The sequence below is a fragment of the Canis lupus genome, chromosome 21, assembly GCF_048164855.1.
Source record: "Canis lupus baileyi chromosome 21, mCanLup2.hap1, whole genome shotgun sequence".
In the NCBI taxonomy this organism is placed as follows: domain Eukaryota; kingdom Metazoa; phylum Chordata; class Mammalia; order Carnivora; family Canidae; genus Canis; species Canis lupus.
The window spans coordinates 18,353,145-18,370,909 of NC_132858.1; the positions used below are offsets into that span (position 1 = coordinate 18,353,145).

At 39.2% G+C, this 17,765-nt stretch overlaps 1 protein-coding gene and 1 pseudogene across 1 annotated transcript; one reads left to right on the forward strand and one right to left on the reverse strand.

Annotated features, from left to right (window-relative positions):
* Positions 1–1,000: 1,000 nt before the first annotated feature.
* On the forward strand, positions 1,001–1,747 carry LOC140613223 (olfactory receptor 5B3-like; annotated as a pseudogene).
* A 4,315-nt stretch (positions 1,748–6,062) lies between these two features.
* On the reverse strand, positions 6,063–7,004 carry LOC140613224 (olfactory receptor 5B12-like). Its single transcript, XM_072791786.1, has one exon. It carries the CDS (start codon positions 6,999–7,001, stop codon positions 6,063–6,065), a length of 939 nt encoding a protein of 312 aa, XP_072647887.1. The 5' UTR covers positions 7,002–7,004.
* Positions 7,005–17,765: the final 10,761 nt, after the last annotated feature.

Consider the following 17,765-nt stretch of genomic DNA (forward strand, 5'->3'; position numbering starts at 1 on the left):
AAGCCTGGCTCTGTCAATAACCATGTGAACTTGAATACTCAGTTTATTTGTTTCCAAGTTACCTATTATATATATGGGTATAATAATTAATCAATCTAATAGGGATAATGAAAGGGTTGAATAAATACACATGAACATATCGAAGTGAAAGTTAGTAGTGGACTCAAAAGACCTGATTTAGGAGTCAACCCATTCTAGGCATTCAATCCAATCTTGGACAGTTCATTATCCCTTCCTGTGACTCGGTTTACTCATATACAAAAAGTAGAAGCTGGGAAGATGATCTGTGATGGACCTTCCTCTACAAAAGGTATAGACAGGTTATCGCTAAATTGCATTGTCATTCCCATGCTTAGACATGGAGAATATTCAAAAATAAATTATGGCAATAATAAAATAATGCTTATGGAACTTTCCTTTATTGATCATTTTGTTCTCCTCCTTCTTGTTGCCACCGAGAATCTCATGATTCTCAAATTCACATGCATGAAGAATAAATACAAAGGTGACTGATTTCATCCTGCTGGGACTAACCAATGCCCCAGAGCTGCAAATTCCTCTCTTTATAATGTTCATCTTCATTTACTTTGTCACTCTTATTGGGAACTGGGAATTATCATATAGATCTTGCTGGAATCTCATTTCCACACTCCCATGTCTTTTCCTCAGTAATCGGTCTCTGGTGATCTTTTTTTTTTTTTAATTTTTTATTGGTGTTCAATTTACTAACATACAGAATAACCCCCAGTGCCCGTCACCCATTCACTCCCACCCCCCGCCCTCCTCCCCTTCTACCACTCCTAGTTCGTTTCCCAGAGTTAGCAGTCTTTACATTCTGTCTCCCTTTCTGATATTTCCCACACATTTCTTCTCCCTTCCCTTATATTCCCTTTCACTATTATTTATATTCCCCAAATGAATGAGAACATATAATGTTTGTCCTTCGACTGACTTACTTCACTCAGCATAATACCCTCCAGTTCCATCCACGTTGAAGCAAATGGTGGGTATCTTCTGTTACTCCTCAACAGTCACTCCTAAGGTCATAGCTCAGCTCCTTATGGGAGATAAGGTCATCTCTACAATGCATGTGTTGTCAGATGTTCCTTTTTGGAATCTTTGCCACTGTGGAAAGTTACCTTTTAGCCTCAATGGTCTATGACTGCTACACAGCAGTGTGTAAACACCATTGCACCACCGCCATGGAAACAGGTGTGTGTGCTTGTCTGATCAATAGGTTGCTATGTCTGTAGTTTTCTGATTGATTCTTTTGATGTAGGAGACACATTCCATTTCCCTTCTGTAAGTCCTCTCTCCTATCCATCACTTTCTGAGCTATTCCTGCAGTATGGCTCTCTCTCTCGTTCTGATAGACATGTCAGTGAGCTGGTTCTTGTCTTTGTAGCAATCTTTAACATCTTTCTTGCTCTCCTAGTTATCTTGATTTCCTACTTGCTCATATTTATCACCATCCTGGAGATGCCCTCAGTTGAGGACTGTATCCACCTGTGCCTCTCACCTCACTTCAGTGTCCATCTTCTATAGGGCAGTCATCTTCATGTACATACAGCCCACCTCCAGCCACTCTATGGACACAGACAAAATCGCATCTGTGTTCTATCCTATGATCATCCTCATGCTGAACCCGCTGGTCTATAGCCTGAGGAACAAAGAGGTCAAGAATGCTTTCAAGAAAGTTGTTGAGGAGGTAAAAATCATCTCTAAACTTCACCTCTCAGGGTTGTAGGATTCTCAGTGACCTAGTTTCATCTCTGTCAGATCTTCTCTATGCACTAACTCACAGTTTACAGCTCACAGTGCATTTAAATTACTGACATGAGGGGGTACTTGGGTGGCTTAGTTAGTTAAACATCTGCCTTCAGCTCAGGTGATGATCCCAGGGTCCTGGGATGGAGCCCTGCATTGGGCTTCTCATTCAGCAGGAGTCTGCTTCTCTCTCCCCCTCTGTCTGCCACTCCCTCTGCTTATGTTCTATTTCTCTCTATCAAATAAATAAATAAAATTTTTTAAAAATAAATTACTGATATGATACTTCCTTCTTCAAAACTGTCATTAAAAAAGAAGCTAGCATGTCCAATTGTGTAACATTTGGATGAGAATAGCCATGAGGACCTTAAATATTTATTAATCATGTTTATCATGAACCTTATTAATTATGTGTGACTTATTCACATGATCACATTTTCTCTACTGTGTGCCAATGCAAGTATATTTGTAAAACAGGGCTCAAACTCATAAAGACGAGTACATGCAAGGACTCCATATGTGCACATACACACAAAAGTGGGAAATCTACTAAAGGAAGTAGGTGGAGTATGGCTAGTTTTAATTTAAAAAGTTAAAATAATGGTGGATCAGAATATAAATTAATGTCTAACATTTTTTATTTATCTAGCAAAAAAAATTCTAAGTGTCCAAAAATGAAGATAAACATGAAAGAAAAACTTTTAAATCAAGATATATATTTTTTCTTGGCATATTTTCTCCGAGCTATATAACATCTTAAAGGAGTTAATATCGATGTCTTCAGTGAGTCATTTGGTACAAAAGTACAATCATGTAATAATTTTTTAAAGTGAGAAGAAAGGGTATTGATTGATAATAAAACAGAAAGACTACCAACTCTTCAGCTGTGTAAGATAAATGCACTAAGTAATGATCATATTATTTATTTTTTCTCCCTAGAAATACTATAAGATGGCTAGTGCTCTAGTGCTCCTTAGGGACTCTTTAGTTTCAGATGAGCTACAACATGTCCTTCCCACTCTCCTACTCCCTCCCTCCATGTCACTCACACTGAGTCCCCTGCTGTTCCTAGACAATCTCATCTCCCTGCCTCAGGATCTTTGTACTTGCTGCTGCCAGTGCTCAGAAAGCTCCCTCACTTCCCTCAGATCTTTACTTAAATGTTATTGTATCATAGTCACATCACCCCCCAAGTTTCCAACTTGCTTTACTCTTCATAGTCCTGATCACTCCTCAACTATTTCTGTTTACTTGCTTGTTAGCTTGTTTGTTCATTTATCCATCTACTTAGAATGCACATTGCATTGCACAAAGAGTGGCTTTGTCTTCTTTTCTAACAACTTCATTCCCAATAATTAAATTATGGCCTGTTTCATACTAATTCCTCAAAAAACATTTGTTAATTAATGAATAAATTAATTGTTTGAAAAAAAACTAATTGTTTGAGTCCAACAATAAATATATTTAAATCACTGATAACTATAGAGATTGCCCATTATATATTTCTTTTTTTTTTCAATCAATGAGCCATTTAATTGCTATCTGAAGAAGAGCATCCGTCCTTGTTTTGTTTTTCCAATATCATGTCTTTTTTTTTAATTGGAGTTAAATTTGCCAACATTTAGTATAACACCCAGTGCTCATCCCACCAACTGCCTCCCTCAGTGCCCATCACCCAGTCACCCCAACACCCCCCCCCCGCCCACCTCCTTTCCACTTATATAATTCTTTAGAAAAGAACTCTAGAGCATTTCATGCGATGTGGTTGGTTTTTTCTATATTCTTTCACTCAGTATCTGAATTTCCCACTTTTGGACAAATAAATTTTTGGAAATTACACTATAAAGTGGATTACATCAAACCATCTTAACTCTTTTCTATTAGGAATTTCTCATTAAATGGAAAATAATACATGAAATAAATTCTATTTAGTACATCATCAAAAGACAAAATATGGGACTATAAGAAGTTTCTTGATTCAATTTGCAAAATTCTTTAATAAATAATGATTACTCATCTAACTCCAATGATTCTAAATATCCACTGAAAATGTAAGCAAGATTTATAACATTAAATGTAAACTATTTCAGTGTGCTAATAACTATGTGTTTTTTTAAGATTTTATTATTTATTTATTCATGAGACACACACAGAGAGAGAGAAAGAGAGAGAGAGAGAGGCAGGCAGACATACAGGCAGAAGGAGAAGCAGGCTCCATGCAGGAAGCCTGACGTGGGACTCGATCCTGGGTCTCCAGGATCAGGCCCTGGGCTGAAGGTGGCACTGAACTGCTGAGGCACCAGGGCTGCCCAATAACTATGTATTTTATTTGATTTTCAGATGAGTTCAATTTTATTATGAAGGTACACAAAGTGAGAGTCTCAAAGCCCTATCTCATTAGCTGCTCATACATTTACTCCATCATGCATATTGGGAAAATCTTAGAAACTGTGTAAAGCAAAGAATAATCGTGGACTAGATTGTAGAGTATACATTTAATGAGATTTGTATCCCCACCATCCAACCAAACCACTCAAAGTCATCTACCAACTTCCTATCACTATGGCCTATTGTCAGTACTTAGTCTTGATATTGCTTAACTTACCAGCAGCTCTGGCACTTGCATTCCCTCTTGATGAATTTCTCATCAACTGGTTTCCAGGACACCACTCCCCTTCTCTGGCTATGCATCTGTCTGATCTTTCATTGAGAAAAATCCAACTCTTGGTCCTTGAAATACTTCACTCCTCTCTGCCTACATTCTCTTACCTGTGTTCTCATTCCCATAGCCAAGTATCATCTACCTGCTGTAAACTCCAAATTTATACCTCCATTTTAATGCTAAGCCTTTCCTGGTGGTGTTGGAGAGGCATCTCAAGCTTCTTATGCTCCAGGTGAAATTCATGGCTTCTCCTCACCCATACCTCCTACTACCATGCCTTCCACATCTCACACAGTAGTCATCTTATCCTTCTAGTTTCTTAGGCAGCAAGGCTACCATTTTTCCTACCCTCCACATCCACTGTATCAGCAAATCACATCATCTCATTATTTCAAATACATTAAAAACAATCTGGCCAACTTGGAAGAATATAATACCACATATGATCTGGAAGAAACAAAAAACAGACAATTAAACAAATAAAATATAATTTCAGAGATTTATTTAAATCTATGAAGAAAAGAATAGATAAGGGATAAGCTATTTGAGATGGTGTGTTTGAGAAAGGGGCTTTTAAAGAGGCAATCTAAGGTCTAGGAAAAGAGGATCCACTAGGACAAAAACAAGCTGGAGACCCAGTTTTGGAGATAAAAGTAGCCTTTCAGCTTCAGGTACAAGTTGCGTGGTGGAATATAAGTTTTCATCAAAGAACATTCTTTTTTTCTTCCAGGTATTGAGATTTCAACTAAGTACACTGCCTTTTAAATAGGGTTTAAATCTTTAAATTGATTTTGTAGGTCTTTTTTGGGCTTATGACTGAATCCTTGTTAATGGAGTGTACTCAGAAGTCATGTGGACAATGACTATATAACTTTCTTGTAAAGAAATTATCTTTCCTTCAACTCATCTCTTCCTCCTTTCCTGCGGAGAGAATAGTTTTGATGAGGACAGACTTTCAACACCCTAGGAGATGGTAGAGAGAGATGAGGGGGACCTGGCCCTGAATGACCAAGACACACCATGTCCAGATAGTTCATTTTCACCTTGCTACATTATCTTCCACTGTTTGAGAATAAATTGCTGTTGTACTTAACCCACCATACTTCGGCTTTCTTTCTTTATAAAATGAGCAGTTTGACCTCATTTCTAATTGTGGTAGATTAACTATGGGCACAAATTCTTTGCAGCTGTTTTCCTCAAGAGATGTGGTCCTTCTTCATGCTTGCATTGGGGCCAGCCCTTTGACTCCATTGGCTAGTATTTGTGATAGAAAAAATGTTGTGTGACTTAGGAGTCTAGACTTCAAGAAATCCTTCAGTTTTACTTTCACATTGAAAATGCTAAGTGAGAAATCTGGTCCATCCTCTGGAGGATGGAAGACCATGTGAAAAAGATGTAGAGACTAACCAGAATCAACAGTTAGAAACGTGAATAGGGCCATCTTGAACCTTTCAGCCCAGCTGACTGTGCGGAAAATATACAACCTCATGAATGAGCCCGTGTGAAAGCAGCAAAGGAACTACCCCATCAACCACAGAACTGTGAGAACTGTTGCATTAGGCATTGTGATATTTTGCTACACAACAATAGATAGCTGGTTAACTATGCAGCTTTTATAATCTCTCTAATTGATCTATGGGCCAAACAGAATCTTTAGCTTCTTGGTGACTTTCCTAAAAGCATTATTCACCTCTTTATTCCTTAGACTGTAGACAATAGGGTTCAACATGGGGACTATTATGGTATAGAACACAGATGCCATTTGGTCATTGTCCATAGAATGACTAGAACTAGGTTGTAAGTACATGAACATGACAGTTCCATAGAAGATGGTTACAGCAGTGAGGTGTGAGGCACAGGTGGAGAAGGCTTTCTTCCTTCCCTCAGCTGAGCGCATCCTCAGGATGGCAATGAAGATGAACAGATAGGAGGTCAAGATAACTATAAGAGCAAAACAGACATTGAAAGCTGCTAAGATAAAGAGCACAATCTCATTTAGGTAGATATCAGAGCAGGAAAGAGCTATAATTGGGGGAATATCACAGAAAAAGTGATGGACCACATTGGAATGACAGAAGGAGAGGCAAAAGGTGAATCCAGTGTGGATGGAAGATTCAATAAAGCCCCAGACATAGCAGCCTACTGCCATCTGAGCACACAAGCTGGTGGTCATAGTGGTGGCATAATGTAAGGGCTTACATACTGCTGCATGCCGATCATAAGCCATGACAGCGAGCAGGAAACAGTCTACACTGGCAAAAGCCACAAAGAAAAACATCTGAGCAACACATCCACCATAGGAGATGACTTTATCCCCTGTGAGAAGCCCAGCCATCACCTTGGGAGTAACAGCCGAGGAGTAAACACAGTCCACCAGAGACAGGTTACTGAGGAAGATATACATGGGAGTATGGAGACGAGAGTCCAACAGAATCAACATGATAATTCCGAGATTTCCAATGAGAGTAGTGAAATAAATGAGAGTGAATGTTATAAAGAGAGGGACTTGCAGTTCTGGGTTGTCAGTTAGCCCCAAGAGCATAAACTCATTCACCTCAGTGCTGTTCTCCATGGATAATATTTTGAAATTGTGGTTCACCTGTAAAAACCAGAAGGCAAAATGGATAAGTTAGTTATGCATGGAAAAGGACCCAGAGCTCACCCATGTCACCCAAATACATGAGTGCACCATGACACCATTACCACTGCAGGGTTCCCAGTAACCCCAAGACTGGCATCTTCTGACCTCCACCTTACAGTGTGTAAGGGTAAGCTTGTCAGTTCCTGACCTCACTGAGATATTCCAAATGACTCCTCAGTTATCTTCAAAATGGCTATTGCCTATTTTTATGTGGGTTGAAGGTTTCTGTGATTCTTATTTTATCCCCTTAGAAAAGAAGTATAAATATTCCTGCGCTTTAATTTCTTTGTCTGAAAAAAACTAAGTGGATATGGTGTTTCCTACTTTTACTATATTACAAGATTCTTACAGCAATTTAAGAAGGCACTTTGACTCCTTAATTTCTCTTTCTTCAGTCTCATTGTTAGTGTATAGAAATGCCACTGACTTCTGGGCATTGATTTTGTATCCTGCCACGCTACCGAATTGCTGTATGAGTTCTAGCAATCTTGGGGTGGAGACTTTTGGGTTTTCTATGTAGAGTATCATGTCATCGGCGAAGAGGGAGAGTTTGACTTCTTCTTTGCCAATTTGAATGCCTTTAATGTCTTTTTGTTGTCTGATTGCTGAGGCTAGGACTTCCAGTACTATGTTGAACAGCAGTGGTGAGAGTGGACATCCCTGTCTTGTTCCTGATCTTAGGGGAAAGGCTCCCAGTGCTTCCCCATTGAGAATGATATTTGCTGTGGGCTTTTCATAGATGGCTTTTAAGATGTCGAGGAATGTTCCCTCTATCCCTACACTCTGAAGAGTTTTGATCAGGAATGGATGCTGTATTTTGTCAAATGCTTTCTCTGCATCCAATGAGAGGATCATATGGTTCTTGGTTTTTCTCTTGCTGATATGATGAATCACATTGATTGTTTTACGGGTGTTGAACCAGCCTTGTGTCCCAGGGATAAATCCTACTTGGTCATGGTGAATAATTTTTTTAATGTACTGTTGGATCCTATTGGCCAGTATCTTGTTGAGAATTTTTGCATCCATGTTCATCAGGGATATTGGTCTGTAATTCTCCTTTTTGGTGGGGTCTTTGTCTGGTTTTGGAATTAAGGTGATGCTGGCCTCATAGAACGAATTTGGAAGTACTCCATCTCTTTCTATCTTTCCAAACAGCTTTAGGAGAATAGGTATGGTTTCTTCTTTAAACGTTTGATAAAATTCCCCTGGGAAGCCATCTGGCCCTGGACTCTTGTGTCTTGGGAGGTTTTTGATGACTGCTTCAATTTCCTCCCTGGTTATTGGCCTGTTCAGGTTTTCTATTTCTTCCTGTTCCAGTTTTGGTAGTTTGTGGCTTTCCAGGAATGCGTCCATTTCTTCTAGATTGCCTAATTTATTGGCGTATAGCTGTTCATAATATGTTTTTAAAATCGTTTGTATTTCCTTGGTGTTGGTAGTGATCTCTCCTTTCTCATTCATGATTTTATTAATTTGAGTCTTCTCTCTCTTCTTTTTAATAAGGCTGGCTAATGGTTTATCTATCTTGTTAATTCTTTCAAAGAACCAACTCCTGGTTTTGTTGCTCTGTTCCACAGTTCTTCTGGTCTCGATTTCGTTGAGTTCTGCTCGAATCTTTATTAACTCCCTTCTTCTCTTGGGTGTAGGATCTATTTGCTGGAGTCAATCCCATTTACAATTGCACCCAAAAGCATAAGATACCTAGGAATAAACCTAACCAAAGATGTAAAGGATCTATACCCTCAAAACTATAGAACACTTCTGAAAGAAATTGAGGAAGACACAAAGAGATGGAAAAATATTCCATGCTCATGGATTGGCAGAATTAATATTGTGAAAATGTCAATGTTACCCAGGGCAATATACACGTTTAATGCAATCCCTATCAAAATACCATGGACTTTCTTCAGAGAGTTAGAACAGATTATTTTAAGATTTGTGTGGAATCACAAAAGACCCCGAATAGCCAGGGGAATTTTAAAAAAGAAAACCATATCTGGGGGCATCACAATGCCAGATTTCAGGTTGTACTACAAAGCTGTGGTCATCAAGACAGTGTGGTACTGGCACAAAAACAGACACATAGATCAGTGGAACAGAATAGAGAATCCAGAAGTGGACCCTGAACTTTATGGGCAACTAATATTCGATAAAGGAGGAAAGACTATCCATTGGAAGAAAGACAGTCTCTTCAATAAATGGTGCTGGGAAAATTGGACATCCACATGCAGAAGAATGAAACTAGACCACTCTCTTTCACCATACACAAAGATAAACTCAAAATGGATGAAAGATCTAAATGTGAGACAAGATTCCATCAAAATCCTAGAGAAGAACACAGGCAACACCCTTTTTGAACTCGGCCATAGTAACTTCTTGCAAGATACATCCACGAAGGCAAAAGAAACAAAAGCAAAAATGAACTATTGGGACTTAATCAAGATAAGAAGCTTTTGCACAGCAAAGGATACAGTCAACAAAACTAAAAGACAACCTACAGAATGGGAGAAGATATTTGCAAATGACATATCAGATAAAGGGCTAGTTTCCAAGATCTATAAAGAGCTTATTAAACTCAACACCAAAGAAACAAACAATCCAATCATGAAATGGGCAAAAGACATGAACAGAAATCTCACAGAGGAAGACATAGACATGGCCAACATGCACATGAGAAAATGCTCTGCATCACTTGCCATCAGGGAAATACAAATCAAAACCACAATGAGATACCACCTCACACCAGTGAGAATGGGGAAAATTAACAAGGCAGGAAACAACAAATGTTGGAGAGGATGTGGAGAAAAGGGAACCCTCATACACTGTTGGTGGGAATGTGAACTGGTGCAGCCACTTTGGAAAACTGTGTGGAGGTTCCTCAAACAGTTAAAAATATACCTGCCCTACGACCCAGCAATTGCACTGTTGGGGATTTACCCCAAAGATACAAATGCAATGAAATGCCGGGACACCTGCACCCCGATGTTTCTAGCAGCAATGGCCACGATAGCCAAACTGTGGAAGGAGCCTCGGTGTCCAACGAAAGATGAATGGATAAAGAAGATGTGGTTTATGTATACAATGGAATATTACTCAGCTATTAGAAATGACAAATACCCACCATTTGCTTCAACGTGGATGGAACTGGAGGGTATTATGCTGAGTGAAGTAAGCCAGTCGGAGAAGGACAAACATTATATGTTCTCATTCATTTGGGGAATATAAATAATAGTGAAAGGGAATATAAGGGAAGGGGGAAGAAATGTGTGGGAAATATCAGAAAGGGAGACAGAACGTAAAGACTGCTAACTCTGGGAAACGAACTAGGGGTGGTGGAAGGGGAGGAGGGCGGGGGGTGGGAGTGAATGGGTGACGGGCACTGGGGGTTATTCTGTATGTTAGTAAATTGAACACCAATAAAAAATAAATTAAAAAAAAAGAAGGCACTTTCAGAATAACACAAGTATTCCAGAGGTAGTATATTGTGATGGCTAAGAACATGGTCTCTAGAGTGACGTTTCTGCATTCAAACCCTGGTGTTTCCACTTGCTAGCTGGTAATCCTGGGCAAGTCACAGCCTTTCTGTGTGTCAGTTTAAAACAGGGATGATAATAATACTATTTCTCAAAGCTGATCGGAGGGATGCCCAGGTGGCTCAGTGGTTTAGCACCTGCCTTCAGCCCAGGGTATGATCCTGGAGACCCAGTATCGAATCCCACATCAGGCTCCCTGTGTGGAGCCTGCTTCTCCCTCTGACTATGTCTCTGCCTCTCTCTCTCTCTATCTCCCATGAATAAATAAATATAATCTTTTAAAAAAAAGCTGTTTGGAGAATTTAACGAGTTGATATGTTTGAATCACCCAAAATACTGTCTGATAGTGTGCAATAAATGGCAAGTTTTACTATTATTAAATAAATATTACTATTATTTTCAATAGTATGTATATAAGGTTGTTGAAAAAATTACAAAAGAAACCCCACACAATTATTGGAACCACACTATTAAAGAAATTTATGTGGGTGAGTGACCTCACAACTTAAATTCAAATCCGTTTAAACAAACATACTATTTTTAAAAATATTAACAACAAAAAATTGGGAGCCAAGTATCAGGAATGATAACAGTATAAATGTTGGGATGCCATCTTTCATGGCATGATTCCTGCAAAAAGAATCTATTGAAGGTTTTTCCAATTTTTTCAGCCAACTTCATAATCTCATCATAAAATAGCCTCCACAATTCTCAGAATCCAGGCTACATATCTGGTCAACCCTGATAAAGTCTTACACAAAGAATCCCTTAATGCCAGAATTATTCAGCCCTGGATCTCTTTCCCTCACACTCCACATGTAGTCCATGAGCACATTTTGTCACATGTATCTTCAAAATATATCCTGAATTCTTGTCCTTGTCACCACCTCCCGTGTACCTGCTCTAGGCTACGCCATCACTTAGGCCATGCATGGTAAGAACTGAGGTCCACAGCAGGTTGCTGGAAAAGATAAGAAGAGAAAATCTGAGGTGAGATGCAGACATGAGAGCTGAAAGACAGTGGAAGCCAAGGAGTAGAACCTGAAGATGCTAAAGTTTCATCTTTTCAAGTAGATAGTAAATGTGTTCTGTAGGCCATGTCTTTTTAATGCTAACAAAAATAGTATCAGCAGAGTACCTGGGTGGCTCAGTTGGTTTAGTGTAAGACTCTTGGCTTCAGCTCAAGTCATGATCTCAGGGTCATGAGAACAAGCCCTGTGCAGGGCTTTGCGCTCAACCTAGAGTCTGCTTGAGATCCTCTCTCTCCCGCTGCCCCTCCCCCCACCACTCACATGAGTGCTCTCTTTCTCTCTCTCTCTCTCTCAAAATAAATAGATCTTTAAAAACTCCAATAATATCAGTTGTAGTGAGTAGCAAGGCACTACTGCTACTTGTTCACAGAAGTCTAAAACCTTTGATTGAGGGCAGCTCGGGTGGCTCAGAGGTTTAGCGCCACCTTCAGCCCAGGGTGTGATCCTGGCGACCTGGGATCAAGTCCCACGTTGGGCTCCCTGCATGGAGCCTGCTTCTTCCTCTGCCTGTCTCTCTGACTGTCTCTTTCTCTCAGTATCTCTCATGAATAAGTAAATAAAATCTTTTAAAAAAATAAAACCTTTGATTGAGGGCATCTACAAAGTCTGTGCTATGCTGCACATGAGACTATGCTTTATTAACACAGGACCAGGTACTTCGAATGTGCTTTATTAACAGGCTCACTAAAAGCTCATTCAGAGATTCACTCGTTCATTTGTGTATACACTTATTCATCTTTTAAGTCATTACCTCAACAAACATATATTGAATGCATACCACTTTCTAAGTGCTCTCCTAAGTACAGGGATGGTAAATGATGAGAAAAATACCATCTCTATTATTTCAGAAAAATCATTGTTTTCCTAATCAATAAAGGTTGCTGTAACATCTGGATTCTAGCTGAGTAGCCTGGAAGCACGAGAATATTAAAACCTTGGATATTAAAGTCTGAAAAATCCATGTGAAGTTGTTGCCCTTGTAACTTCACATATCACATCTTCTGATACCACAATCTAAACAGACCATAGAACTGACTTAAAAATTTACCTTGCCCTTCAAGGAAGGTGACACAACTTCACTTGTGATCTTCAAATTGCTAGTGCCACTCAAAAAGAAAGAAAGTGTCCTGTTGATCTCTTTGCTTAATGTCTGGTCACAAAAATTGAGGTTCTCTAGAGGCATGGAGATATAAAGAAAAGGTAATTACCAGTTGAGGATTATAAAGTATTCTCCAACCTGTCACACAGAGGTGCTTGAGGAAAAACAGGAGAAAGTCTCTGAATAAACTCTATAAAGTACTGAGCAACTCCAGGAAAGAATCATCATACCCACCATGGACAATATTTTAGGTTGGGATTTTATCCCAGCTTATCTCATAGGCTCAGAGTAATATGTCCATGAGATAAGGCCACTTAGGAAAATGGACAGCCTTTTACATTAAAATTTACAAAAAGAACACCAAAGAGCCTTTGGCGCACAGACTGGTCCCTCCAAAGTGATGTCAAATAGAGTCATATTGGGATGTTAGAAGCTAATGACAGGGAACCAGAGGGATTTATACATACATGAACTTCTCAGTGGAATAGATACCCAAGAGAGCAACCAATGAGTCTATTCATGTAGACAAGAAGCAATTAGAGAACCAGTTTAGTTTGTTAAGGCATAGCATTGATGTATTTACATTACTTAGGATGATTTCTTTCTGATAATGCAGACATCTTTAGAAGAAGTTCACCCTTAACCCTCCCAGTGGTGATCAGATAGAATCATGAGAGAGGTCATGGAAACCAGGCCAGCGCATTATGGAAGTTGTGTTGTCCTACAGCCACACGACCTCCTAAAATTCATGTGAAGAAGTTACAGGTTATATAATCCTGCTTCAGTTCCCTCACTTATAAAATGAAGACAATGATAGTGCCTACTTCATACAGTTGTCATGAGAAACAAAACCTGGTACACAGTTAACTCTCACCCAACATTATAAAAAATAATTGTGAAGCCTTACTTTTTTTGTGAGAGAGACTCCATTCATTTCTGAAAGTGCCCATTGTCTCTAAAAGAAATAATTTATCCCTCAGAGGCCTTAGGAGTCACCATGTCTTGATTCCAGAGACCCTATTATGGTGGAGTTGACATGTGTGATAATAATTAACAAACTGAGAAGTAAGACACAGGAGAATTCAAATATGAGCTGCTTAAACTGACAAAGCAGGAAAACAAGAATTCATCTGTAGCATATTCGCTTTGCCCACTGACTTCCAGAGAAAGCTGAATGACCCAGGGACTCAACAAAAAAATCTCAGATATATTTCTTTTTTTAAAAAGATTTTATTTATTTATTCATGAGAGACACAGAGAGAGGCAGAGACACAGGCAGAGGGAGAAGCAGGCTCCCAGCAGAATTCGATCCTGGGACCCTAGGATCATGACCTGAGACAAAGGCAGACGCTCAACCACTAAGCCACCCAGGCATCCCTCCCCCATATATTTCTACATAGAAACTGACCACCAGGAGCTGAGATATAACATTTTCCTGGATGCCCTCTACCCAAACACTTCCTATTTTTGATAATTGCCCACTATGTGAAATGTGATAGGAAACTATAACTGTACAGCACTGTGTTCACAATCCCTCTAGAGAAGACTCCAGAGTGAGGCATGCATGAAGATCCTGGTTCTGTCCAAACTGTCCTGGAACTTGGAGGAGTTAATGTGCCAAAGCCTCAGTTTCCTCATAAGTAAAGTGGGATTTACGATAGTACCTATCTGTAAAGTTGCTGTAAGGATTAAATTAATTAAGACATGTAAAACACTACAAACATGGTCAATGTACTAGGAAGTGGTGTATTTGAGAATGGTTATTATTATTATTATTATTATTACGCTTACTATGCTCACAGCTCAGCTAGCAGCAAAAGAACTTATCTCAGCCAAAGGGTTGCAATGAATACCATACAGAAGTTAGGATAATTAGAATTTATTGACAGTCAGTGTTGTGGCATATGACATTAGCAAGAGTCCGACAGTTGTGGTAGTGGTAGCCATTGAGAGTAGTGTCAAAGGCAGAAATGGTGGATGTGCCAGAGGAATTGTCTTAACAAAACTGTTCCAGGGGTTTTGTCTTTCCTGTGGTTCCTGCCTTTTGGCTTTCTTTGTTTAACGTTGATTTTCTTGGCCTAAATTATCCAGTGTTCCCTTTGGTTTGTGAGCACCCTTTTATTCTTCTAATACATTTCTTTTATGCTTAAGTTAGACACAGTCGATTTCTGTTGTGTACATCCGAGATCACCTTCCCCCCCCCCCACATTATCACAGACATCCATGTGGTAAGCAAGGGTGGTGACAGTGGGGGGAGCCCAAACAGGAAAAGCAGATTGCCACTACTACTTCTGCTCAAATTCCTGAGTTGTTGTCTCTCACCTTTAACTCTCAAATGGCCCATGACTGGACTTCTTGACACAACATGCCAAACTTCAAGAATCTTAAATTATAAATTTATATCATAAATATGGGAAAAGCTGACATGCTTCTTTGTCTCTCCTTACTCCTATCTTGGCATATTTAACTCACCTGTTTTGTATCAACTTTGTTCTAGTGGAGGAATATTCCACTCAGTTGGCTGGGAAAGAAAAGCCTTTTTAAAACCTATCATTTATGACAACGTGGATGGAATTGGAGGGTATTATGCTGAGTGAAATAAGTCAGGCAGAGAAAGACAATTATCATATAGTTTCACTCATATGCAGAATATAAGAACTAGCGAAAGAGACTATAAGGGAAAGGAGAGGAAATTGAATGGAGAAAAATCAAAGACAAAGACCTTGAGAGACTCTTAACTGTGGGAAACAAACGGAGGATTGCTGAAGGGGAGGTGGGTGGCGGAATGGAGCAATTGGGTTATGGGCATTAAGAAGGGTATGTGGGAAATGAACAAGGGGTGGTGGAAAGGGAGGTGGGCGGGGGTGGGGGTGACTGGGTGATGGGCACTGAGGGGGGCACTTGATGGGATGAGCACTGGGTGTTATTCTGTATGTTGGCAAATTGAACTGAAAGAAAGAAAGAAAGAAAGAAAGAAAGAAAGAAAGAAAGAAAGAAAGAAAGAAAGAAAGAAAGAAAGAAAGAAAGAAAGAAAAGAAAAGAAAGAAAGAAAGGTATGTGATGTGAGAGCACTGGGTGTTATATGTAACTGATGAAAACAATTATTGAAAACTACACCTGCAACTAATGATGTACTATATGTTGGCAAATTGAATTTAAATTAAAAAAATAAAAAATAAATAAAAGTAAAAATAAGTAAATAATTTTTTAAAAAGCCATGAAGTAGGAGCATATTTGTTTTTTTTTTGTTTTTTTTAATAATAAATTTATTTTTTATTGGTGTTCAATTTGCCAACATACAGAATAACACCCAGTGCTCATCCCGTCAAGTGTCCCCCTCAGTGCCCGCCAACCAGTCACCCCCACCCCCCGCCCTCCTCCCCTTCCACCACCCCTAGTTCGTTTCCCAGAGTTAGGAGTCTTCATGTTCTGTCTCCCTTTCTGATATTTCCTACCCATTTCTTCTCCCTTCCCTTCTATTCCCTTTCACTAATTTTTATATTCCCCAAATGAATGAGACCATATAATGTTTGTCCTTCTCAGATTGATTTATTTCACTCAGCACAACACCCTCCAGTTCCATCCACGTCGAAGCAAATGGTGGGTATTTGTCGTTTCTAACGGCTGAGGAATATTCCATTGTATACATAGACCACATCTTCTTTATCCATTCATCTTTCGATGGACACCGAGGCTCCTTCCACAGTTTGGCTATTGTGGACATTGCTGCTAGAAACATCAGGGTGCAGGTGTCCCGGCATTTCATTGCATCTGCATCTTTGGGGTAAATCCCAACAGTGCAATTGCTGGGTCGTAGGGCAGGTCTATTTTTAACTCTTTGAGGAACCTCCACATCACTTGCCATCAGGGAAATACAAATCAAAACCACAATAAAATACCATCTCACACCAGTGAGAATGGGGAAAATTAACAAGGCAGGAAACCACAAATGTTGGAGAGGATGCGGAGTAGGAGCATATTTGGATCAGTTTCTCAGGTTTCCAAATCCAGCAAAATGTAAATAAAAAATTTATAATAGTTTCTTTTACTAAGCAAAAGACAAAAAAAATAAGCCAAAGCATAGAAAGTACCCAAATCCTAACATCAGATAAATGCATTACCAGTAAGGAAAGCTACAAGTAAACATTTATCATGAACATAGATACAAAAATCCTCAGCAAAATATTACCAAACCAAATCCAGTAGTGTATAAAAGAATTAAGCACAGTGATTAAGTGGGTATTATCCCAGGTATGCAAGGCTGAGCCAACATTTGAAAATCAATAGATGTAATCGACCATATCAATATGCTAATAAGGAAAACATGATTGTATCACTTGCTGCTGAAAAAGCAGTTGACAAAATCCAATATTGATTCATGATAAAAACTGTCAGTGAGCTAGCACCAGAGGAAAACAAGTCATGCACAGGAAGTCGGGGGAGGCTGGAAAGAACCTTATCTTTATCTTATTACAGGTATAGATGGGTAGATATAGAAATAAGTGTAATTGTGTGTGCGTGTGTATTTCCTAGTTTTGTCTTCTAAGGTCATCTGGAAGTGACATCCAAGTAGCAATGAGCCTACCTAGCTCCTAAACCTTATTTTCTAAATAGTATTCTCTAATAGATGGAAAGAGGGCTCTCTGGAGAAAGAACTGATTCTAAGGCTGGAGCGGGGTCAACGCAAGATGAGTCTGAGCATCTTGTCATGCTCCAACAGAAATGTTCAAAACTAAAAAGATGGGGGCATGTCAAAAGGAAATAAGGCAAACTCAAAGAGCTCCCAATGACCAAACATGAAACCATCTGAGTAAATAAATAATATCAGATTATAACCCAAAGTATACAATAACTATGTGATCTCACCATACTGATATAAACAAATGATTGAAGAAATAAATAAATGGTGAAAAGAAACAGATTCTCTCTTCACAAGAATTCTAAATCATTTATTTATATATTCCCCTCTCCTCCCAGAGGTGGACCTTAGTCCCCCACTGCCTGGAGTCTAAGACAGCCTTAGTAAGTTACTACA